Raw genomic sequence first — 26,929 nt, 5'->3', positions numbered from 1 at the left:
CAACTATCAAGTCAAATTGGTGATGGCTCTTCAGTATCGTAAAAATGGCGAGTTACCAGCATGACTAATGCTATTGATTGATAGCTCACCGAATCAGAAGCAGGAAAGTCAGGCCTCTCTGACACCATTTTAGGCATCCATCATCTCTTAAATGTTAGGTGTTCTGTGGCTGAAGGCAAATTGCATCTAGTTCAACTTGCTGAAGTGGCAGGCAGAGGTGAGGTAAGAAGGCCCCTCAGTTTTTGGACAACAGGGGAGATATTGATGGAAATGCTGGCAGAGGAGTTGCGTAGGAACTCAGGGCGGGATTCTTGTGATCTTGAGCCTAAGTGTTGACGCCGTCGGAAACGCCCCCGACTGGCGCCGCGCCAACCACGCCGGCGTCGGGGCGCGATTCGCGTCGGTCGCCGGGATTCCGCGGCACGGCCCCGGGCTGAGAGAATCCCGCCCCCAATTCCCGGAACTGCCCTCAAGCGCTGAAGCATTCTTCACTCTTTTTGATCTGATTGCTGCACTCTGAACTCTTCTATTACGGCCTTCATCTCCTCACTTCTCAGAAATTCTTCACACACCAACTTACTATTTCACCTTGACACCCTTATCCTCAAAGCACCTCTCTGGCTTACATTTAACAGTCTCCATTCTTTTGTGCAGTAGAATCTAGCAAGCATTAACAGGGAGCAAATAAGAACATGACAGCCTTCATTTGCACCTTCTGTTTAGTTGAGGTAACGGTCAGACAGTTTGTGAGGCTGGATCGTGCCAGGGGTACTTGTGGAGTTCAAGCCGTTAGTTTTCTTTACTTTCTCATTGATACCTCATCCTCACCCATTCTATTGCACAAAATGCAGCTGCTTTCAGCAGCCACTCACCTTTCTCTGCTTACCCTAAATGTTAACCTTTGTTCCTCACTTCCAGGCGCAGTATCGGTGAGGTGATTTTGCGCCATAAGCAAAATCTCGCAAGAATTGGAAAACAAGATTCTTGCCGGTGAGATCTCATTTTCTGACTTTCCCCGCATCGCACCGGTCACATAACAAGGTTCCCGCCCTAATTTAAATGCATTTTAATATAATTAGCAGGCCATATGTTTCCCCCCCACACTTAACCCCCCCTCTCGCCGACAGAGGTTTATAATTGCTTTTTCAAAACATGAAGCAGTTGAGCGGAACCCACTGGGGATGCAAAAGTAAGCATAGCCCCTGGGGGAGAGGGACATGCCCAGCCAGTGCCCCTGGCAGTGCCTCCTGCCCATGGGTGGGCCTTCTAGGAATCTCTACTGGAGGATTCCCCTTATGTGTAGGGGGGTTGCCCTGGTGCTTGTGTGTGTGTGGGGGACGTGACACTCCCCGTATCCATGGGGGGGGGGGGGGGGGGGGGGTGGGCGGGGACATTTGCCCCACTATGTGTGGACAAAGGGGTTTCCCGTATCACTGGAAGGGTTTAGCGCAGCCCTTTAAGAATGATGCCCCAATCTCTGTGGAGTTGGTGTTGCAGGCCAGCGTGACAGCGAAGGACTCACCTCCAGATTTTTTGGGCAGAGTGCCATAAAATCTGGAGAGAAAACTCAGCTGTGCAGCTGGAGAACTGCACGCTCGGTTTCTCACCTCAGCCAGCATTCTGTGCACAGTGTGCAAAATTCCACCCAGTGGTCAACGAGATGGAGACAAAATGCCATTTGCCTCACTATAGCAAGTGGCAGCTCAGAGGTATGCACCTCCTGTGGTTTAGAGGATGGACTAGATAGAACTTCACATGGATACTTACCCAGCACAAGTGCACAACAGTATGGGCAGGGTAATAGTAATAGATGGGCAGGGAGATAAGATGGCCCTGTAGGAAGCAGCTTGAAACAACACCCTAGCCCTGCTGCAGAGGGCAGAGATGAAGATCCTGAGGGTGCAGTGTACAGAAGGTGAATATAAATCAAGGACTACTGAGTAGCATTGGTTGGATGGGTAACTTTAGGACTCTAATTTCCATATCAAAAGGGGGTTATCTGCAGAAACCGGTTCATGTTTTGGCCGCTCAACAGTGAACCTCTTCCAAAATTGAGCCAGCCACAATTGCCAAAGTTAAACAAAGTTTAACAAATGGTAAGTCTACCAACCATCTGTTAATAATGCAGGGCAAAGGTAACCAAAATCTACTGAATGGATATTGAAAACAATTTGGTTGTGATGCCCTTTAACCAAGAAGCCTGTGGCATTCACTGCTCGGTTATTTGAAGAAAAGCCACAGTGTCAATGCACTGGACAGTGACAGGCACCTTTGGAACCGTATCCCGCCAAGAAGTAAATGCTTCCAGAAGAGAGGGGAAAAGCATTGTTTTAAGAGGTGTGAGTGGAAAAAGTAATTGGTTGCGTGAGACATATGAACCGCATAGCATTAGATTTACTGCTATGTGACCTGTAATAGCAATCACGCTTTTGTAGTATTTTAAAACTCTCTGTAATATGCCACATGAAGCACACGGGACAGGTTTGATGATAGTCCCCATGTGGCTTGAGGAGCGGGGACTGTTGTATATAAGGTCGGCCTGGCTAGAACAGGCCTCCAGGGAGAAAGTGACCAGTGAAGCCTAACCGGGTCCTGTGTGCGTGTACGCACATTTCTGTTGTGAATAAACCTGTGCCTTATTTTAATCTGACTGACCCTGGTGCCTTTACTGAACTACCAAGTTAAAAAATGTTAATACAATTTTGACTATTTCTGTATCATTTATTTTGCTGGACAGTGTGTGGTTCCAGTGTGCCCATTAACGTTTTCAGGGAATTTTGACTACAAAAGGAAGCCAAATTTGGAAGCATATCTGTAAGGAATCTAGAGGTTCATGGTGACCAGGCATGCCAGGTTTCAACCAACCGGCACCCATTGTTCTCATGATATCTCCCAAAGAAGAGAATGGTAAATGTATTTTCAAAGCCCACCCTTTCTATTTTAGAGAACGTTCAGACACAATTGCCACCCTCTATATAGCTCCTGGAGCAAAGAAGCAAAATTGAGCAGATACAAATGTACTGAACAGAAAGCATGCAAGTATCAACTGTTTCACATGCACAGTTTAAAAATAAATCTCTTGCTCTAGACAAGCCACTTTTACTGCAGGAGGTAAATTTACAGAGCCATTTTCGAACACATTTCTTTATGGCATTTACAGCATTATTTTGGCTCATGCCGCAGCGACCAGAGAGGAGAGCATCCATTTGTTTGCCCATGATTCAAACCCTATTGCAGAAGTGTTCCAGGAGTCGGTGCTGTCTAGTCCCCATATATATATATTTCACTCTGTTTTATTAGATGATTTGTTAGTTAATCTGAAGGATAGATTGGTCATGCTTGCACAGGAGTGTACAGTCTTTTGGCAGGATTGAAAAATTGCTCTCACATAACACGGAATAGAAAGATAATGTGGGTTTACGTTTTTAACCAGTTTTGTCTGAATAATGTTTTCAGGTGCCATTCTTTGATTATTTGAAATCTATGCCTCGTCCATAAGGTAGATTACATGTTTTTATGACTTTGAAAGACAAAACTTCTTTCCTTTCAGCAGGCCCATCAATCACAGACAGCTGATGATGCGTTTATTGAGTGTATGCAATATCACCTCATCAGTTCAAAATAATTCCACTGAATTTCTTTGACAGCTCCTAACAATTTGCTGCAATGTGAAATTAATGATGGTTAGTAAATGGTTACACTGCGTCTAACAACAGAAATATTTATTTACAATGGGCTTCACCATGCTGACAGAGGGGGGAGGAATGGCAGGATTAGGGGAAGTGCTTAGGAACAATCACATTGAGCGACTCAGAAGACAAATGCAACAACGTTTGATTAGCGGAAGCATGCTTAGCAGATGTGACTTTAAAGGGGAATACTTAAACTTTCAACAACACAAAAGTTTTCTTTAAGTGAATTTTTTTTCTCCTGTCTAACAGTAGCAGTAAAGACGACAGTCCAAGTGGATCAAAAGTGAGTTATGTCATGAAAAACGGAGGCACTTCAAAGCAGTAATATTAACAGAGGAAAACCTTTTGTAACCATCTGAAATATTTCTCGTCAGAATCGCAAAAAGTCAGCACAGCGTTTTCCAAACATTTGCTGGCACTTAATCGGATAGGATAGTGGCAGTGTATAACAGTCCTGCGAAATTACTGCCAGTTCTCCATGTCATCAGGAACTGTAGACTGAATTGTCAAAAGTCACATCAAAAATGCAGCATTGGTCATGTTGTCCAATTCACACTTGGAGGTAGATTGCGTTTTTAAAGCATGTGCATTTTCATTCTGACATATTCACTAAAAATCTGTCACTTTGAACATCAGAATAAAGAGCTATCATATTTGAACACATTGAAGATCACATAGTACAATGTTAAACATGGCAGGATGATTTAATAAAAAAATGGTGTTTGTTATGGGGGAATTATTTCCATTTTTCTTGGCAACTGACTGTTGGTGGATCTTGCATTGTGCTTTCTTGAAAAAATTGTCAGCTTTACAAATGGTATTCGTGGTAAAATTTAGATGCCAGCTTTGACACACAATTTCATTAAAAGTCCACTGAGCACCTTAGAATCTGACGGCACAGGAAAAGGCCATTTGGCCCATCGTTTACGTGCCAGCTCTTTGAAAGCTCTCCCCAATTAATCCCAAACCACTGTCACAAAGTCAGGTTTAAACCAAATAGAAAATGTAGCGCACACGGCGGGGTGAATGGTTACAGGCATTTATTTTCTGTGGTTTGCCCCTATCATTCCAACCTGCCAAACACACTTATGGTGGCTTCTATTTGCTCTTGATGTTACCCAGGACCTGAGGAGGAACAAGTGTTTCCTGTGAGTGAAATGCCTGACCACAAGATCAGGTGGATGGCTAAACAAGGAAGGGGAGAAAAATGAAAAATAACACTGACCAATTTGAGGCCCACCTTGAATAGGGGGAGCCTACGGGAACAATGTTGGGTCTGTGATGAAACTCGTGACTTGCATTCCATGCCCAGCCGACTGGAAGCTGAATAGGGCAGAGAGCATATCAGACGGAAATTAAGAAGAAATCACATGAAAACAACGAAAATGATGAAAGTTGAATGCAAAAAATGGAAAGTGATGGCAGGCAAAGAACATTCCAAGTATTGTATTCCCCTTTAAAGAAAGAATGAGTTTTAAAAGCCCCACCTGCTGCACCCCCCGCCTTTCAGACATGGATTCAACCCTTACCTATTGAGGTGTTGAGGACCTGGTCACAACAACACTGCCGTGATAGCTGAGATTAATCAAAAACAAAGCAGTTAAGACTCTGAATGATCCATTTAATTTGAAGAATATTCATTAAACGAATGAAGACATTCAGAAACATGAGCAGGATGCCCAGTAATGCCAGTGGGATCCGTGTATACTGCACCTGACATCAATGAAAATGGAACAGAATCTTGGAACGAAACAAAAAGACACTCTCACGTCATTTTAAGAAAACAATACAGAGTTTTCAAGCACAATGACAAGACATGATAATTTTACCTGCAGCTCACTCGAAAAAGAGTTCACAGAGAAAAGAGAAAATGGGACACTTAAGCAGTGATTGAGGTAGCCTTGGGTTATAATGTTTCAAGATCGATTAATGTCAACCTTCAAACTCATAATATCACACTCTGATCGATTGTATCCGGTTGAGTGGAGACCTGAGCGATGAGTCCTGGAATTCAGATTGTGGCAAAGGCCTAATTTAACTTAGCAATAATAAACCAAAGAATTTTGGCATGGTGTTTCTATCTTATCTTAAAGGTAGGAAGATATATCAAAAACCCCTACATGCACTCACAACCTTAAAGGCACAGTATCCTTCTGTAGGCCCTCCAGGGTTTATATGCAATACAACACAAAGCTTGTTTAATTTACAAAGGCCTCTGATAAAGTTCCAAGAGTGCTTGGTAATTTATTTCTCGTTTAGATGCTTTCCTTCTTCAGCTGGGCTTCCTAATGAATTTGTACTCGCAAAAACCTTCAAAAGTGGCATCCACCCAACAATGCATTTGAATTCCCTTCACACCTTTTAGGAGTTAGAAAAAGGATCTAAGTCAGATGGATACAAGAGACAAACACTGTTTCCTACATTGGACTGAAAATATCGTTCGTCCATAGTACATTCTGCCAGCCCTCCCTACTGCGACACATGTGAGGTTTTCAGGTTTCATATTGTCTCTGCTTGTGCATTAACTGAGGAAGGACATCAGCATCAATAATAAGAAAAAGTTGCGGGGAGTTTTTCCATTTGGGTTGGAGTTCACTGAGCAATGAACAAGGCACATCCAACATTTACTTCACTTACAGGCTTTTATCAAACACGAGGCAGTCACTCTGTCTTTTCTCACCTTAAATTGAGCTAATTTCTGAACGTCGCACCATTTAGTGGAGAAGCATTATTATCATGGACTTAGAAGAACATATTTTATAATTGGTGGGCATAACCCAGGACTTCTAGCCCACACATTTTCCTTCCTTGATGCTAAAGCTTGGATTTATATAGTCAAACTCACTACTCCCCAGGTGTTTTAACATCTAAAATAATACTTAATGGTAAGGGCAGATACAGGCATTGTAGTCACAAATGTAGCAAATGGGAACAAGTCTAAATATCATCCCCAAGTGTAAAGAGTCATCATATCTGGCGTACCATCCTCCTAGCTAAGAATAAACAATAGCTGCTTATGGGACATAACCATAAACATAAATACATAATGGTTATATCAGTTTTCAGGGCAAGTTAAGCTGACATTAGTAGTACTTCAATATTTAAACCAGCAAATTGAGTGCGTGCGGCATTTTCCGACCTATTTAAGATTAAATGCCGATAAGACTGCAATTACAATTTATGTAGTTAATCTGCATACATGAGATACTGGGCTCAGCGTGGGACCATGATCAAAAAATCAATGATCAGAACCAAAGTTCTCCAATGTCCCTCCCTAAAGTACAAATCTCCCAAACTATCTGACAGCAACCCATGTCACATGTGCTAAATGTTCATGCTCCTGACATTATACTTTCTGACTATTCTACGAGTCCACCCTATTTGAATTAGTATGTCGGGTCGGGGGGGGCGGGGGGGTGATTCATTTATTTTACCTACGCCATAAAATTAAAGAGGAGTCTCAGTGCACAGTTGTCCTTTTTGCTCCAAATTCAAGGAAAAGCAGGTTATCGTAAAGTAGGGGGCGTGCACACAGCAAATAGCACAGAAAGCAGGGACACAATCACGTTCTTAGCACTGCAGACGGACAATTTCACTGACATCAGGCTTCACATAGATATGAAGTAGCTATTCTGGAAATAAGGTCAAGTTCATTGCGCATGTGGCTGCAGATCAGTGCAGCGTTGGAACAATTTTCCACTCAGTTCATTTTGAAGGTGACTGAATATCTAATTTATTTTACTGTGGCATTGAGCAATTCAGTTTCATCCCATATAATGACTATCTTGCTGTGTCTGATTTATCACTGTAAAAAGTCAAGGTAAACATTCTGTGGGTAAGAAATACAAACGTGATATATACACAGGACAACAAATTGTTATGGATGATAGCACTGTTTGATCTGTGAGATCATTGTCAGTTATTTATATAAAATCTAAAATAATAAATTTGAATGTACAGTCAGTATATGTTCTGTGATAAGGAAACAGAATGGGAGCTCTTGCATTGAAAGGTTTGTCATGCTAATACTTGCCAACCTTCACTGAACAGGTGGAGCTCTGTTTCTTCTCCAAGTGAAAGCCGGGCCTGATTCTGGCTGGGACAGACAACAGCCCTTACAGGAGATAAGAACTTCAGGGGATTCATGGCTAGAGTGACAGTCTATGATAGTTTCAATAACCTAACTGCGTTGGAGAGAAATTTCTCAGATTTTTGTCCTCCCAGAACTAGCCTGAGTTTTTATCTGATTTCTTGCCTCTCCCAGGAGATTACATGGTTTCAGATGGGGTGTAGACTGTACCTTCACAAGGTATCACAATTGTGGGAGGCTCACTATTGAAAGCACAGTGGTTCCCCAGCTATATACTAATTAAAAGCTAAATGACAATACACAAACAAACTACATTTGACCATGATTATTATTTTTTATATCTTTCAAGGGATGTGGGCATGCTTAATTGCCCTGTGGGAGCATTCCACAGTGCTGTGAATCTGGAGTCACATGTAGGCCAGACCAGGTAAGGATGGCAGATTTCCTTCCCTAAAGGGCATTAGTGAACCATATGGGGTTTTACGGCAATGGTTTCATGGTCATCTTTAGGCTTTTAAATCCAGATTTTTATTGGATTCAAATTTCACTGTCTGCTGCGGTGGGATTCAAACCCGGGTCCACAGAGAATTACCCTGGATCTCATGCGTATTAGTCCAGCTATGATACCACTGTCCCTGCCCAGTTCTCCTCGTATCTGCGTGGGTTTCCTCCGGGTGCTCCGGTTTCCTCCCACAAGTCCCAAAGGACGTGCTGTTAGGTGAATTGGGCTTTCTGAATTCTCCTTCTGTGTACCCAAACAGGCGTCGGAGTGTGGTGACCAGGGGATTTTACAGCAACTTCATTGCGGCATTAATGTAAGCCTACTTGTGACAAAAGTAAAGATTCTTATGATTATTATTCGAGGTGGGTGGGGGCGTTAAGCAGGGTGTCTTTTTGGTGGGGTTGCCATCAAAATAACACCTGCTGAGAGAGTTTATTCATTTATTTTAGCTATGCCTTAAAATTGAAGAGTAATGTTTGACAGTTTTGGTGCACAGTGCTCAAAATAACATTGGATGAGAGTTGATCTGCTACGGTAGACTTGGTAACGTGGTGCCGGACACAGGAAGGCTAGTAGAATTCAGGCACCTTGGTTAATGCTGGAAATTGTGAAGTTAAACCAGGTGTATAGGGGTGGTACTCTTCCCATTCAGCTCCATTTAACTCTGCAAGCCAATGCTCTAAAGAGGCTTAGCAGGACCCAGAATGGGAAGTTTACCAGTGATTTATTTGGTGACCTACATGAAATATATTCAGATTTCAGCAGAAATCCCACATACACTCAGGGAAGTGGATCTTTAAGCCTTGGCTTTTGGACCTAGGTAAGCCGTCAATGTTGTTGACGGGAAGGAGTATGGATTCCGTATCAGGCAAATAAAAACTCTACCCTTGTGGATTTCCCTGTTAAGTTTTGAGACTTAAGCATGTTGATTGTTTTCAAAAGTTTGTATCTTCATGGTAAATTTACAAGAAATAACCCTTGTCTTACATTACCAGTAACATGCTGGTATTGATCTGGCTCTGCAGGGATTTCTCTCCGGTTCAGTAGATAGATTTCTGTACATCACATCTTAAATCTAAGACGAAGATAACTCGCACACTTGTCGAATTGAAGGATAGGGCCTTCTGGGTTTTTAAAAAAAATTAGTCTGTGACTGACAAAAGGTAATTTTCCCATGAACTCTATCGGTCACCAAATAATAGCAGTTTCCATCGTTCGATACTTGGTTTAAACTGTTTTTGAGCAGAGAGCTTTGTGGATAATTCCTAACACTGTAGTTCTGCCACACGCTGCCAATTCAACCTCCCAAACAAAATTCTGAAAAACCGAAGTGTAAGTGCTTCTCCTACTTTCCGAAAAATTCTTGTTTTCTTTTCGAAGCAGGCCTGTGGTTTATATTACAGACTGGTATTGACACTTACTTGCAGCCTGGTCCTAATATCTGCAGCAGCATTTTCAACACTGTCATTCCTGCCACTACACTTGCACCTTGAGCTTGTCAAAAGCCTCTGAAATGGGCTGAACTGATGGTGCATCACCATAATGAACTATTATGAGAAACACACCGATGATAGTAAGGTAGCCAAACGTCTGCCAACACTGAACAAAAATGAATGAGTTTTGTCCCTTTTACATGCTTGGCTACATAAATGAAAGACAAACAATGCCTTACAGCTAGGGGGGGTCGGGGAGAAAGGTGGGGCGGTTGGGGGGCGGGGGGGGGGAGGGTGTCAGTGAAGCCAGAAATGCAGCAGGCTAGGAAAGGAATAAATTAGGAACTTTAACAGAAATGTTGAGTGTTTCAAATTATTTTTGTCATATGCCTGCAGCTGATTCTTTGCTACCCAAAATAGAGCTTCCAAACAAACATGTAAGATGAACTCCACCGTTTAAAAAAATGACAATATGAAAATACATACGCATGTACAATGGTGAATGGGTGGTGCCTCCGGAGATGTGAATACATTAGAGATCAATAAACATTCCTGGGATGAGAAAAAAAAAGCTGGGCCGGAAAGTGGAGATAAATGTGCCTGGGTATCAAAGGTCAGACTCACACTTCTTGTAACATGGAGCAAGTTCCTGAATGTACACTATATTGCAGTAGTATTGGCAGCTTGGATCTACTTTATGCTCTTTAGCTGGGATCAGCTTGAGTGGAACATGAACACATTATTTGATCCCTGGGTAGTTTGCTCATCCCTAAAATGTCATTGTGCATTGTTAAAAAATGCTGGCAGTAATAATTAATTAAAAAATGAACAGTTGATAACCACGCAAAATTATTTTCAACGCCATTTTATAGATTATAATACAGTATATAAAGCAGTCTTGGGGAAAGAATTAGTCCATCGTCTCAACCCAAGAATTGCTAAAGATTTAAATTTAAGAAATGCTCCTTAAAAAAAAGTGTTGTGGCAATTGAATCGTAATCTTTCATACTTAGCAGGATGGAAAGGACCAATTGACTTCAATTAGCTCTGGTAGGATATCAGAATCTGAGCCTGTTCATGTAATGGCAAAAAAGCCCAAATCTTGGAACAAAAATCTATACATCAAAATATTAACTTCATCCATTTAGAACATTTCCCCTCTTTCAGATGAAGTGTATGGCTGATATGGGCCATGGTGAATATGGCAGATAGTAAAATTATAAATTATTACAAAATTATGGGCCACTGTTCCCAATGGGCAGATGAGTTGGAGTGACCGGTAGACAAATGAAATATGGGGCCACTTGGTTGTGGGTAAGCATTCCACTAGGTGTCAACGTAATCATCAGCACTTCTAGAAGTTTAGTAACTTAAAAACTCAGAGGCTGTTATTCAGAGGGACCTAGGTGTCCTTGTACATGGATCACAGAAAGTTAACGTGTAAGTGCAGCAAACAGTTAGGAAAGTACATTCGCCAATATTACAAAAGGATTGGTGTAGAAGAGTAAAAGAGTTTGCAGTTGCATAGAGCCTTGGTGAGACCTCCCCTGGACTTCTGGTTACAGTTGTTGTCTCTTTAGCTAAGGAAGGATATACTAGGCTTGGAGGAAATACAACAAAGGTTTGCTGGACAGAGTTCTGGTGGAATAAATTGTCCTGTGTGGGAAGATTGAGTAGACTAGGCCCAAATTCCCAGGAATTTAGAAGAATGAGAGGATGGTCACATTAAAAGTAAAATTCTTAATGGGTTTGATGGGGTAGATGCTGGAAGCTAAGGGTGACAGTCTCAGACTAAGGGGGCGGCAGGTTAGGACTGAGATGCGGAGAAATCTCTTCATTCAAAGGGATGTGCATCTTTGAAATTCACTACCCCAGAGGGCTGCGGATGCTTACTTGAATGTTTTCAAGATAGAGATTGATAGATTTTTAGATGTTAAGGGATTGTTCAGGGATTTGGAATTTGAAGTAGAAGATCAACCATGATTGCACTGAATGACAGAGCTAACTTGAAGGGTTGAATGTCCTGTTCCCGTTTTATATGTTCTCAGCTGAATGTTCTGAACACTTCTGAGTTACAACGTCAGAATTGGGGACAGAGTTCATGTGGAAATCTGTATTTAAAAATGCATGATTCTTCTAAAAAACAAGTCACAGGATTTGTCACTGTGGTGGATGGGGTGGCATTTTGGCTTACCTCCAATTATTCTGTGGAAGGTGTTACTGTATCGCATTGGCTCTTGAATACAATTTTGTGATTGGTTATCTTTGTCAATACACTTTGATTTATAAAAAATAACATCATAAAGCAGAATAATGTAGCCTCTTATGAGCACTCAAGCTATAGTTTACACTGATTTGATTTGGTTTGTTTCAGGTATGCTTTGGTCATCATAGATTAGAAATGATTATTTGCAGTTTTAGTGTAAGAATGATTAATAAATTTACATGAGAGCTTTATGTCCATGGTTATAATACATGTTCCAACTAATGTAAACAAATGGAATAATGCCTTCATTAAAATAGTAGATAGAGAAATATCATAGGAGTGTATATGGCATTCTTAGGCTAAGATGGCTGACAGTAATATCTAGGATTATTAGCATTTGTGAACAGATGATAATGTAGTCTAAAACCTAAATACTGTCAGTAATTTCATTCGTAAATTATGATTTGCGTTAACAGCCAACTGCAAAGGGGCCATGTACAATTGCTGTTACAATAACAGGATAATGTTCCTGTCCATATAACTACTTGTCATTGTTCCAAATTGGCGATGTTGTCATCTGCATATTGAAACATCACTTATTCCATTAACAAAAATTCACCAAGTTCTGACTGTGGCTTTTGAGCAAGGGTCTAACAACAAATGATTTTCTGATGGTTTATAATTGTAATACATTCTTATCCAAATTTGGAATGTCGTGACTTTATTCAATTGCTCTATTTACTGGAAGCCCATTTCCTCCCTAGCTCGACACTAAGAACCGACTCTATGAATGTGCAGTGTTATCAATGAGCCAAATGTGCTCACTGCCCATATTATGCCACCCATTAAAATGAAGGCAGAGAGACACATGGGCAAGACGCAGCTTGGGCTGTCACCAATGATGCTGCATTCAGAAACCTTTATATAAAGAAAGCGACATATTTAACAGGGCCCTGTAACAAATAGCAACCATAAGCTTCCCATGGAAACTACAAGTTTCAAAAATCTGAGTTTCAAATGTACTTCTACTCTAATTAAAATCAGGCAAAGGTAAAAGGTTAGTCTCAGTTTAACTGCACTTTCCTAACATTATACCTGTTTTTCCCGAGCTGTGCTCGAGAACAGTGGTTTCCAAACTTTTTTGGTTGCACATGTCTATTCAGATTTACTAACTTTTTGTGTAACCCTACAGCCAGTCTCTTTTTTAGCTATTCCTCTAAGGACCACACATGTTTCATAAATCTTTATAATTACACATCACACGTAAACAAATGTCTATAATTATAGACATTAATGTGATCGATGAGCTTGTTTGTCAGAACATAGGTGCTTGAAACCAATTTCCCACAGGCCCTCCCCGTGCTCACTCAGCAGTCCCTCTTCTCAAACCCCACCCCCTCTCCCCCACTTCCTACTCACTTCTTTGTACCTTTACGAGATGGCTTTACCAGGGCGCTGACCTTGATCAGGCAGGCTGTGTCTGCCCAGTTGTCCCCTGACCCGTGGGTCAAGCAGCCACCTCACTCACTCTGAGAGTTTACTGGACTAGAGAAAGGGGGGGGGGGGGCGGCACAGAGGTAGAAAACATTTGTCAGCCTTAAAATCTGCCATTACGCAACTAAGTGAAAAGTGTCCCCTCGAGGCATTGCCATATCCCCAATGGTACAGATATACCACTTTGGGAAACATAGCTCTGGAACATCCTTTATATAATTTGAGAAATAGAACGATGCTGAAATCTGTGTGAATTAGTTCCTTTGTGCCAAATCTGTAATGTGAGAATCAACCACTTCAGTGGAATGAAAATCTTATATTTATATAGCTTCTTATTATGTTCATTTACATTTCATCACTTCCGGCTGCAGTAACAGTTTTTTCTCACACAACTACCACAGGCATATTTTGGACAAAGAGATGAGGTGAATAACCAATTAATTAATCCGTTCTTGGTGAACAAAACTTTGAGGAGTGAATACTGACCAAGGCGCCACACAGACATTTGGCTCTTCCTCACACAGTGCCACTGGATTCTTAACATCAACCAGAATAAACCGATGGAGGCCCTAATTTTAATACTTTATCTTAACTCTGACAACTCTGACAAATACCCACAGTTCTGTACTCGAGCATCTGCCTGGTTTATGTCCTGTGGCCTTGGAGTGAGGCTTGAATTCAAAAGGTGCTGACTCAGGGAAGAAAATGGCAACCATAGATCTGAGCTGACCTTTGTATAAAGATGAGCAAACTTCAGCTCTCATATGTTTCATAGCCGTCACAAAGAGGATTATTCCTGGGGAGTCTACATGAATATTGTTAATTTGACATTGAAGGAAATATTGCATTGGAACTTCCTGTCTGTTAAATCCCCACAATAACAATGATTCACATTAAAATTTTGGGTACAATTCTGATCAAGTGAAAAAGAATGGTATCGATGTACCATTGAAAACTGGATGAGCTAGATGCGAGTTCTAACAAATACTAACTTAATGATAAATAACTTTTTAAAAACCCTTGTACAGCTGATAGGATGTGGATGTCTATCTTGGAACACAGGATTCCACAATAACTCAATAATACGTAGAAATCAAATTGGCTTTCCAGCTAATCTGGTTCAACATTCTTTTTTAAAATACCTACCCTGAAGTAGATAAGTGTGAAGGTGGGTGTTCAAAAGGAGGAATGTCTTCACCTCTCCTCCTATGGATCTGACTATAAAACTCGCTGCGGTCTGCTGCAGGAGAAGGGGATCCTGTGTAGCTGCCTGTAGAAGGGGTCAGTGCCATGTGAGGTCTATAACTGGGGCTTCCTCGTCTGCTGCCCTGGCTAGCAGTGCTGCTTTGTGCTGGTGAGGAGGATGGAGAGGAACTTCTGGATAGGCTAACAACAGCAGGAGGCTGCAGGGTAATTTCAGACGTCTCCACAGAGATACTTGCAGGAAAGATGCCACGGGGCTGCATACTAGGCCGAGGCCGTGGACGGGATGAAATCTCTGGGGAGTCATGACGGGAACTCATAGGACTCTGAGTCAAAGGAGAGAGTCGGGAAGGCTGTAGAACCACCTGGTGTAAACTGGCCTCAGTCCTTCTGCCTTGCCTAGGGCTGGGTCTGGGCCTGGGTCTAGGTTCGTACCACCTGGTGTCCAGGCTGAATGTGCTTGTGCCACTAGGACCAGCCTGTTTGGCTGATTCAGTGTAAGGCAATGTGGGTGCACCTATACCACGGCTGGTATGCTTTAGCTGCCCATGACTCTGTTGCATAGGTTGATGTGGATGCTTTTGAGAGAGAGAGACAGATCCGCTTGTTTTGCTGGGAGTTTTGCCAGTTCGACTCTTTGGTGCCTCCAGTTGCAGCACACTATGGTAGGATGCTGGGACCTGGAATGAGGAAGGGGGGCCACCCCTTGGAAGACCAGCCTTTGGCAGTGTACTCTCAGGTGTATCTTGTTGGTGTGAAAAGATAACTGGAGAGCTTTCAATGCTGCTGATAGACAATTCCTTCCTTCTCCATAGCTCGGGAGACCGCATAGTGGTTGGCGTATGAGTCAAAGGCAGGGTGCTACTGGAAGCGACCAAGTGATGTATTTCAGAGTCTCCTTGATTTGCAGGGAGGGTGGGATGACCATAAGGTCCTTCAGAAAGTAATAGAGGTGAAGACATCACTGAACTGAGGGGACTGATATCCGGCATATAAAATGGCTGACCATCTTGGTCTGCAGAGCTACTGCTGAGATAACCATAAAACTGGCACTGAGGGTAACCTTTAGGAGGTCGCCTAGTCTGACCTGTGGCCTGCAGCCTGGAATCTAAGCCTCCCATGCTTATGCCTGTCTTCTGGAATGATGGGCTGTATGCTGGTGGCTGTAGGTATGACTCTTGACTAGATGACAGAGGGGAGAGCTGAGACTTCAAGCTCATAATGGCAGTTGGAGTTAGAGTCTCGTTGTTTTCTTCGTCCGATTGCCGGAACTCAGGATAGGTGTCCGTCTCTTCTGCGAAAGGAAAGCCCTCAATCCTCCTCGTCTTCAGTGCTGTCTCCATCTCTGAGGGATCCATGATGAAGCGTCCATCGGGCCCTCTGCTAATAAGTTCGATGGGGGTAGTAACATCGGCCTCAGCCTCATGCTTGGAGACACTGTATTTCCTGCTGGTTATTGCTCGCTTTGTCTTTTTGTACAGGGACATTTCCCTCTCTCTGCCAGGACTCATCATCTTGGCATGTATGGCTTGGGCATCTTCAGAGGAGTCTGATGGAGCTCGCAGTGTTCTGATGCTTTCAGGACTCACCTTTCCTGAGGAAGATCTGAGAGACCAAATCAGAGGCAACAGTAATCCTGTATACTTTCACGTTTACAAATTTGTTATTGTCCAGTGAAGTAATCCATTAATTTATCGCTGTTGCTGCCAACACTAACATTATTCATTAATAACAACAATTTTGTCTACTAATTTAATGAGTCATCAGTTATTAAGTTGTAGCAGTTAAAATACATTTCACAATGTCTTAGCCCTCTTTTGGGAAACATTTTATCATGAGTTAAGCAACAACTTAATAATAATGCAATTTAAAATAATAGGGAATTTATAGTTTGATTAATACATGGTATTACAGCAGTAGGATAGCAGTACCACTCTGTGGTGAATTAATGGCTCTTTTCTGCTGCATAATGATTCATACCTAAGTAACCAACATAGCATCTCTTTATGAAAACGTAACTAAGTTACTGTAGTATTTTTAAAGGTTTTAAGAACAAAACCTTCAGTATCCTGTAGGAAAACTCCAAATTAGACAGGGATTTATCTCTGCTTTATAAAATTTAATAAGATTTAAGGATTTATGTAACTAAGGCAGCCAGACTTTAGTTCGCTTGCAACCGGCACAATCAGAGGCTTCATTATGGAATGACCATTTCATTACATCCTTTATTAGTGGCAAAACGAAGACTGGTGTCAGTCCGACTTGGGTCTAATGCCGCAGTCTGGCTACCATCTCTGACAAAAATTAGTCAAATCAACCACTTCAATTTAGCACAGATGAACAAACACGGACAGAACTATAAAAGGGGCTGGTTACTTACGGGGATTCCACACTCTTTCGGCAGTGTGTTATTGACAGAGGAGGATCTGGAGGAGAACAAGCATGCACATTAAACAGCTATAAGGGAATCAAATTTAGTATTATAAATACTTTTTATGCAAGAGGTATGACTAGAATTTAGACATGTCAAGGTTATCACATTTCAGTGGAACACCAAAGATAAATCATACGGTATGCTAATGCAGGTACATCTTGACTTTGATTGATAGGGAAAAGTGGGGGACAATGAGTCAGCATCCCATTTTATACCCACCAAGATTTTTAGTCCATTGGTGAGATGAATAGTGTGCTATTGACTTGCTATCACTCAAATTTCTCCACCTTGGTATCTCGAGGCGATCACTGATGAAATAGCTCAACGGAAGCAGCCATATTTACACTGCAGATGTGGGGTTCAAGTTGAAGTCAGGAATTTTTTGGAATACTCAGCACTTGCCAGGGAGATTGTGTCTACAACAACAATCAAGAAGCTCAACGCATCCAGAACAGAGAAATCGGTTTGATCTGAACCTCTGATGTTGTACTCCATAGCTACTACAGAGCCAGTGTATTTGATCTATGTTGCAATTTACGAAGGTTATTTCAACAGCATTTCCCATCTCATGACCTCAACTAGCAAGAAGGATAAGAGCTGAAATGCCATGTGACCATTATCACCTCAAAGTTCTTCTCACAGTCTTAGACCAAATTAACAGGGATATGTATAACTATTCCGTCATTGTCATTGGATCAAAATTCTAGCATTCCCGATAACAAATATTGTGCAAAGACCAAAAGTACAAGGGTTCAGGGAATAGGTTCAACAACACCTTCTCACACAACTAATGGGCAGCACAATAGCACAGTGGTTAGCACTGCGGCTTCTCAGCAGCAGGGTCCCAGGTTCGATTCCCGGCTGGGTCACTGTCTGTGCGGAATCTGCACGTTCTCCCTATGTCTGTGTGGGTTTCCTACGGGTGCTCTGGTTTCCTCCCACAAATCCCGAAAGACGTGCTGGACATTCTGAATTCTCCCTCTGTGTACCCGAACAGGCGCCGGAATGTGGCGACGAGGGGCTTTTCACAGTAACTTCATTGCAATGTAAGCCTACTTGTGACAATAAAGATTATTAAAGATTATTATTAACCAGTGATTGGCAATAAGTGCACTCTTGCAAGAACCACCCACTACCCAACCTGATGACAAATTTAAAAAAACCAGATGGGAAGTGCACCCTAAACAGTAGCCCCAAATTATTGTGCTGTAATTGTGTAAATATCTCAGGTTTTAGGCTTAAATTTAGAGTTTTAAGCATTATAAAATACAAAATATATTTTCCTCAAGTTTTCTTGAAATAAAAACAGCAAATGTTTTTGCTTCAGATTCTGGCATCTGTAAGTTCTTTTTAACCTATTAAAAAGGAAGAATCTTTCAATGTTAAATAACTTGTTAATGATGTCAAGATTTAATTGAACACAAATCTCTCTGTTAAATAATTGATTGTGATGTGAAATAGGATTTACTGGCAGTTTACACCATAACTCACCAATCACGCTTCATTTCATACAGTTTGGGTTTTGATAATATGAACATAGAAAACATAGAGTCCCAACAGTGCAGAAGGAGGTCATTTGGCCCATCAGGTCAGCACCGGCCCTCCGAAAGAGCACCCCATCTAGGCCTACTAGCGCCATCTAGTTTCTGGGAGTAATTGAGGACACAGTACAGAGGTTCATCCCAAAGAAAAGAAAGGTTATCAGAGGGGGGATTAGGCAGCCATGGCTGACAAAGGAAGTTAGGGAATGCATCAAAGCAAAAGAGAAAGCCTATAATGTGGCAAAGAGTAATGGGAAGTCAGAAGATTGGGAAGGCTACAAAAACAAACAGAGGCGTTAGTTATGATCTTTCAAAAGTCACTGGAGTCAGGGAAAGTCCCAGAGGATTGGAAAATCGCTGTTGTAACCCCCCTGTTCAAGAAGGGAACAAGGAAATAGATGGAAAATTATAGGCCAATTAGCCTAACCTCGGTTGTTGGCAAAATTCTAGAATCCATTGTTAAGGATGAGATTTCTAAATTCTTGGAAGTGCAGGGTCGGATTAGGACAAGTCAGCATGGATTTAGTAAGGGGAGGTTGTGCCTGACAAACCTGTTAGAGTTCTTTGAAGAGATAACAAATAGGTTAGATCAAGGAGAGCCAATGGATGTTATCTATCTTGACTTCCAAAAGGCCTTTGATAAGGTGCCTTACGGGAGACTGCTGAGTAGAATAAGGGCCCATGGTATTCGAGGCAAGGTACTAACATGGATTGACGATTGGCTGTCAGGCAGAAGGCAGAGAGTTGGGATAAAAGGTTCTTTTTTGGAATGGCAACCGGTGACGAGTGGTGTCCCGCAGGGTTCAGTGTTGGGGCCACAGCTGTTCGCTTTATATATTAACGATCTAGATGACGGGACTGGGAGCATTCTGGCTAAGTTTGCCGATGATACAAAGATAGGTGGAGGGGCAGGTAGTATGGAGGAGGTGGGGAGGCTGCAGAAAGATTTAGACAGTTTAGGAGAGTGGTCCAAGAAATAGCTGATGAAATTCAACGTGGGCAAGAGCGAGGTCTTGCACTTTGGAAAAAAGAATAGAGGCATGGACTATTTTCTAAACGGTAACAAAATTCATAATGCTGAAGTGCAAAGGGACTTGGGAGTCCTAGTCCAGGATTCTCTAAAGGTAAACTTGCAGGTTGAGTCCGTAATTAAGAAAGCAAATGCAATGTTGTCATTTATCTCAAGAGGCTTGGAATATAAAAGCAGGGATGTACTTCTGAAGCTTTATAAAGCATTAGTTAGGCCCCATTTAGAATACTCTGAGCAATTTTGGGCCCCACACCTCAGGAAGGACATACTGGCACTGGAGCGGGTCCAGTGGAGATTCACACGGATGATCCCAGGAATGGTAGGCCTAGCATACGATGAACGTCTGAGGATCCTGGGATTATATTCATTGGAGTTTAGGAGGTTGAGGGGAGATCTAATAGAAACTTACAAGATAATGAATGGCTTAGATAGGGTGGACGTAGGGAAATTGTTTCCATTAGCAGGGGAGACTAGGACCCGGGGGCACAGCCTTAGAATAAAAGGGAGTCACTTTAGAACAGAGATGAGGAGAAATTTCTTCAGCCAGAGAGTGGTGGGTCTGTGGAATTCATTGCCACAGAGGGCGGTGGAGGCCGGGACGTTGAGTGTCTTTAAGACAGAAGTTGATAAATTCTTGATTTCTCGAGGAATTAAGGGCTATGGAGAGAGAGCGGGTAAATGGAGTTGAAATCAGCCATGATTGAATGGTGGAGTGGACTCGATGGGCCGAATGGCCTTACTTCCGCTCCTATGTCTTATGGTCTTACTCCCCCACACTATCCACGCATCCCCACCCAACCTGCACATCCCTGGACACCAAGGGGCAACCCAGCATGGACAATCCACCTAACCTGCACATCTGTCGACTGCTGCAGGGTTGTGCATCTACAATTGCATTCAAACTCTCAGTGAGCAGGGCCTAGCTAACCCAACCTAGCTTTTCTTATAGTTTTGTATTGCAACTTATTACCATGCAGGAAATAAAATAAAAGTATTTCAAATATCAGTTTGTTGGGGCGTCTTACAAGGTTCTGTTAAGAGCCCACTTTTCATTAAACAGAAAGTAAATAAAACTACCTAATTTCTGTCGTAAATATTTTCCTTTAGAAACTTGTCATATGTTTACTGGCTAAAAACTTATTTCCATTGTGAAAAAAGTTTGCTTTTATTAAGGGCACTTCTACAAGTTGACAAGTAAAAAGACTTTCATTTATTTTGCACTGGTAATGAGCCCAGGAAATCCCAAAGCAGGTTACAACTAATTAATTACTTCTGAAGTGTAGTCACTGTTGTAAAATAGGAAAAGTAGTGGCTACCATCGTGACTATTCCTGATCCTCCCTTAAAAATGACTGCCCTAGTTTCCTCCTATTCTCTACACTTATTCACCCAATTACTTTGCAGTCCTTTCGATAGGAAAGGGAAGGACTATTGTACCAAATGGCATGCTGATTACTGGAAGTGATGTGCATGCCTAAAGGGACCTTTCGATGGTGGCGTCCCCCCATTTTCAGCCCGAGATTGAGGGTGAGAAAAGTTTCTTGTTTCCCACTCCTGATCATCGGATGCCTGCCGGCCTAAAAATTGAGACTGGGCGGGAAAAGGCCTCTAAGTGGCCACTTAAGGGCCTCAATTTGGGTGTGAGTGGGCTTACCCCTCCTCCCCCCTTACCCCTCCTCCCCCCTTACTCCTCCTTCCCCCTCCTTCCCCCTCCAAGGCCCTGTCTGCTACACTGTAAAATTGTGTCTGGGTCAGGGTGGGAGGGATCCTGGATGTTCCCCAGTCCATCTCAGAACCCGTCGGGGAGGGACTTAAAATTTTTGTCTCTGCATGTTTTAGGAAACCGATTTAAACTCAGACTAATTTGAAGATTAGGAGTTCAACTCTTTCACATTTGTCCAAGTCACATGAAGCACCATCAGCAACAAGGAAGTGTAAAAGAGCAGCCGGCTTTATTTAGACCTTTTTTCAATAACACATCATCCACAATCAAATCAATTAAGTGATTTAAATATGATTTTAAACATTGGCCAGAAAAGAATACAATCTGTAAATTAAAGGAAACATGCTCCAACTACTGAATAGAAGCTGTACTGAGATAATTATAACTTGTGGAGACTGGCTATGCTGCTGAGTAAATGTCTTGCAACTGAAGACGCTTTACAGGCTACTCCAAATAGGTGAATTTTAATGGTTATCATCGCAATAAATTATTCAGTCTTCTTGAGTGAATCAAATAATATTTGAATACCTCTTAGCCTTAAAATATGAAAATTAATTATTTGTAGCTTTTGTTTTGGTAAAAATACTCAGGGCTATTCTTCGGTTCCCCAGTCATGTGTTTCTTGGCGGCGCACCGTTCGCTAGTGGTGGGATTCTATCTTTCCGCCGCTTGTCAATGGGATTTCCCATTGTAACCAACTGACGTCACTGGGAACCCTGTGGCTATGGGTGCGCTGCTGGAGGGAAAAGTGAATCGCAATGACCGGAGAATTCCAGCCTAATTTTTTGGTCAGAACTAATACCCTTTCATCCCCATTTCTCTCTTCAGGGCCGCGATTCTCCCCTACCCGGCGGGGCGGGGGGTACCGGTGGGATGGAGTGGCGGGAGCCACTCCGGCGTCGGGCCGCCCCCAAAGGATTTCTCCGAACCTTTAGGGGCCAAGCCCTCACCTTGAGGGGCTAGGCCCGCGCCGGAGTGGTTGACGTGCCACTGACCAGCGGGAAAGGCCTTTGGCGCCACGCCAGCCGGGGCCAAAAGGACTTAGCCGGTCGGCGGAAGTCCGCGCATGCGCAGGAGCGTCAGCGGCTGCTGATGTCATCCCCGTGCATGTACGGGGGGGGTCTCTTCTGCGTCAGCCATGGTGAAGGCTGTGGTCGAGGCGGAGGGAAAAGAGTGCCCCCACGGCACAGGCCCGCCTGTGGATCGGTGGGCCCCGATTGCGGGCCAGGCCACCGTGGGGGCACCTCCCGGAGCCAGATTGCCCCGCGCCCCCCCCCCCTCCCACCTAGGACCCCGGAGCCCACTCGCGCCGCCTGGTCCCGCCGGTAAGAGAGGTGGTTTGATTCTCGCCGGCGGGACTGTCATTCCAGCAGCGGGACTTCGGCCCATCGCGGGCCGGAGAATCGCCAGGGGGGGGCTCACCGACCGGCGTGGCGTGATTCCCGCCCCCGCCGAATATCCGGTGGAGGGTCGGAGAATCCCACCCCAGATTCCCTAAGCACGTTTTGTAATCCAAAGATTGGATGAGTTGGCATCTTCCAGGCCTCTGCCAATACAGTTTCAGGAGCAGGAAGAGATTGGTGCAGTGGAGACGTGCATCCTTATTCCCCCTCCCCCCTGAAATTAGGAGTTGGATTTTCAGGCCTCACTTGGGCTAGGATCAGAGGCGGGTGGGTGCTAGAAATAGATGCACCAGCTGGCGTGTCTCGTTTTGATGGAGACAAGATTATGGGGTGGCTGGCAGGCTATCCACTTGTTCTCCAGGCTCTATTGAGGTGCTATTGAGGGGGTGGGTGGAGGGTGGGGGGCAGGGTGGTGAGGGGGTGTAGGGGGGATCTGTGTGGGGAGACAATTTAGAAGAAGCCTCCTGACGACAGGCTGGGGCACCAGTGCTCCACAGAGCTCAAGAGGCCCTCCATACCGGCCTGGGTAAAGGTAGCGTCAAAGGTAGTCTGTAGAGGGCTCCCCCCCACCCCCTCCTCCCGCCACCCCCAACTCTCTGACCATACAGTGGTGACCTGAGTGCAAATTCCATTTTTTAATTGAAGATCTAAAATGATAGAGAGAGGAAGCCTCCATCGTGAAGATCCTCTCTCTTACTTACCTTCCAGTGTTGCCTACTGCTCCTTTCAAGCTGAAATGCGTCTGACTGGCAATTGAGGTTTGAGAGACCACCTGCAGTCCTTTATTGGATGGAGAGCCTGTCTCCAGGTCAATGAAGGGTGAACTTTTGTGAAAATCACAATGAGAGTGTTTGCCCCTCAGATATAGTCCCAACCTTTGTTTCTCACCCTGGAGGGAAAATTCTGCCCTAGGTTTTTGCTTAGTTCCTTACTAGGTAGCATGGGTGGCATTAGAAACCCAATTGCGATAGGGGTATGGAGCTGAATCCTTCTCTCTACTTGGACTTCTCATCAGTGCTCCAACTTGCAGCACCTCAAGCCTCATTCATTGCGATGTGGAGATTGCGATTTCCAGAGAACATGAGTGCCTTTCTCGAGAGTGTCACTTGTATACGTTCCTAGCGAAGGCCTTTAGAAAAGACAGCTCCCACTTACCCCTCTTTCTCTTATTCTTCCGCTTCCGCTGCCTGTTAACAAAGCAAGCAGCCAAAGTACTGAATAAAATGGCTGCTGCCAGGAAGCAGATGGTGGCAACAATCCCAGCCACAACTGGACGGGCCAGGCCTTCCTCGGGCACTTCAGGTGGTGGAAAGATATCTAAAAGAATAGAGAAGTAAAGACTAAGCAACAATGAAGTTACTGGCTTTACGTTTGAACAGTTTCTAACAACCCTGAGGCCGACAGAGTATCCATTCTTTAGAAGGGACAAGTGTACATCTCACCTGAACTAGAAACCCCAACTATGTTACTTGGCTCACTGATCAGGTCCTGCATGACAGCCATCACACGAAATTCATACCAGGAGTCCTGACAAAAAAGAGAAAAAAGAATCTGCACCTCATTTCTGTCATTTGCATAAAATAGCGCCAATCCTGGTGAATGGGAAAGATCAAAGACCAGCGGAGGGTGACAAAACAGTAAGAAATTGTAAGATATGGCTAAATCGACACAAAGTTTCAACAATTGTGTTTGGAAAAGTGGGTGGCTAGGAGTCATATGGGGCCGCTTGTAAACTGGCAACAGTGCTATGCCAATGAAAATAATTAAATGGCTGAATAATTACTTTGAACTGGCAGTTACAATACAGGGGATGTCAGCATTCCCCAAGATGTGAAGAGCGCAATCTACCGGCCTCGTCATTCAGGTCTCGGGATGCGATGAGGCCGGTAAATCTAACGACAGACCTCTCACGAGAATTACCGGTCTCGTCAGGCCTCGTGAGTCACATTGAAGGCGGGATCCAGATTTGCATATTAAAGTGAGTAGTTAGTCTCACTGAAATATGTCTACGCCGGATCTACCCAGCGCCTGTGGCCTAAAGGCCTCGCCTTGGAGACCCCGAGTTAGCGCAGTTTAGCACTGGTTTCCACAAAAGTGGACCAGGCATACAGATATTTCGGGGGCATCTCTCAGGCGATTGGGGCCCCCTGAGTGGTCAGGCTCTGGGCTAGGTGGTACCCTGGCACTCCCAATGTCACCTGGGTGCCGTGACACTGCAAGCCTGGTACCCTGGCAGTGCCATATGGGTGCCATGCTGACACAGCCAGGGTGCCAGATGGCACGGACAGGCTGGCAGGGGCACGGTCAATATGCCAGGCTGGCAGTGCAAAGGTGCCCAAGTGGCACCGTGCCAGTGATAGGGCCCGAGGGTACCCTTATGAGGTGGGATACGGGGGCTCGATGACCCTTAATGATGAGTTGGGGCATTGGGGGGATCTGGAGGCTGTGTTGGGGTCTAGAAATCGGGCTCTACTATACCGGTGAGCGGAGCTCGTTAATGCAGGAAATGGGACAAGGTGTGGCCTCAGTGGGGCATTCCTTGCCAAGGCCCAGAATTGAAGCAGAGTTTCGTTTAATCGAAGGGTTGTCTTCGGCGACCCAGAACTCTGTTTCATTTCTGTTAAATTGCACCCTAAGACTGAGTCAAGAAGAGGGGCTTACCAAAGTTAATTATCAAAATAACAGTAATGAAGAAAATAATGGCAGCAAAAATAATGGCAGCAAATAGTTTGCATTCCAGGATTTTAAAGATTACAGGCAAGAATATAAGAATACTGCAGATAGTTGGTTGGTGGTATTGTTGAAAAAAGAGACATGTTGTCTAAGTTCCTCGTCTTGCACCCATCAGGGCAGATCACAAAATTACCAGCTTTATGCTTTATGTCCATGCATTGCACCATTTTCAAAGGAACTAAAGCCTGGGGACAGCCACTGCCTGGTTCATTTCCCATGGCAATGCCCTAACCCAGTGTTTATCAAACTTTTTTTCCGGGGATCCATTTTTACCAACCGGCCAACCTTCGGGACCCAACCCAGCCGACCTTTGCGGCCCACCTGCGCGACACACCATTTTCTCTTACCTTGTTTGTTACTGACAAAAATAGAGGAAATGGTTTTGGGTCCCTTTGGCCCCAATGGTCCCTGAGGCCTCCCGAACGTGAAAAAAAAAGGCTGCGAACATATAAAAAAAAGTGCGGCTGCAATGCGCATGCGTGTCTGACCATCGGTGCGCACATATGCACCGATGATCAGGCACGCATGCGCAGTGCGACCGAATTTTTAAAATCTCCTCCTGGCCATTTTGAAGGCTGCTCGCAGCTGGCATTATTAAAAGCTGGCTGCTGCGGCTGTTGCGCGTGGATTTGCGCTATCGACGCAAATCGTGGGAGCGCCACGACGGACGGCTCCGTGACGCACCCAACACCCGCCCACGACCCACCCGCGGGTCGCGCCCCTGAGTTTGACAATGCCAGCCCGAACCAATCAGTGTTTACCTGCTTGGTTTGAATTTGAACAATAGCTTGGCAGTTAACTGTTCCCTGCTGCATTCTCCATGACAGTGCCTCTACCAATCAGTTACAGTCAACCAATCAGGACTCTCTTCTCATGTCGTATAAGTTGTTGTTCCCTTTACTGTTGGTATTCTTGCGATGTGTCTTGATGAGAGCAAGACAAAAAGCTTTGACAGCTTGTCTCTTTTAGCAATAATACTTCAGATGGTCTAATCATAATCTTTCTCAATTTTGGACCATTCCTCTAATTTTGAAAATTGTGCAAACCACTCAGCTTATTAAGACAGGTGGGAAAGAGGGAAACCAGCTTACTATCTATTGTCCGGAAATTACTAGAATCCATAACTAAGAATACTTTGAACATTTTCAGCTGATCAGAGAGAACCAGCGTGGATTTTTAACGGCTAGGTCACGTCTGACAAACTGATTTTCTTCAAGAGGTGCCTGAATTAATGGATAGGGGAATATCTAAGAATGATATTTATGCAGACTTCCATCAGACATTTGATAAAGTCCATCAGAAGAGACTGTTAGCTAAAGTGAAGCTCATGAATTATTGACCTGTTTAGGAAATTGGCTGAGGAACAGGAGACAGGAAGGTAGGGATAATGTGCAGATTACTCTAAATGGCAGGATGTAACTAGCAGTGTCCTACAAGGATCTGTGC

The 26,929-nt window shown here is 43.7% G+C and overlaps 1 protein-coding gene across 3 annotated transcripts in view; it reads right to left on the bottom strand.

Annotated features, from left to right (window-relative positions):
- The window catches only part of igsf9bb (immunoglobulin superfamily, member 9Bb), an 889,343-nt gene that overhangs the window by 26,463 nt on the left and 835,951 nt on the right, over positions 1-26,929 (bottom strand). For all 3 annotated transcript variants that reach the window (XR_011937440.1, XM_072486656.1, XM_072486657.1), the window contains exons 15-18: positions 24,193-24,277; positions 23,906-24,067; positions 17,001-17,046; positions 14,564-16,225 (exon numbers count right to left, since the gene is read on the bottom strand). Coding sequence is in view for 2 of the 3 variants with exons in the window: in XM_072486656.1 (XP_072342757.1) it covers positions 14,564-16,225; positions 17,001-17,046; positions 23,906-24,067; positions 24,193-24,277 (1,955 nt within the window). In the remaining variant the exon portion in view is untranslated. The remainder of the gene's footprint in view (positions 1-14,563; positions 16,226-17,000; positions 17,047-23,905; positions 24,068-24,192; positions 24,278-26,929) is intronic.

This window comes from Scyliorhinus torazame, chromosome 21, assembly GCF_047496885.1.
Source record: "Scyliorhinus torazame isolate Kashiwa2021f chromosome 21, sScyTor2.1, whole genome shotgun sequence".
NCBI classification, from domain to species: domain Eukaryota; kingdom Metazoa; phylum Chordata; class Chondrichthyes; order Carcharhiniformes; family Scyliorhinidae; genus Scyliorhinus; species Scyliorhinus torazame.
Note: the sequence above shows the minus strand (reverse complement) of the source record. Positions and strands in the feature narration are given on the sequence as shown.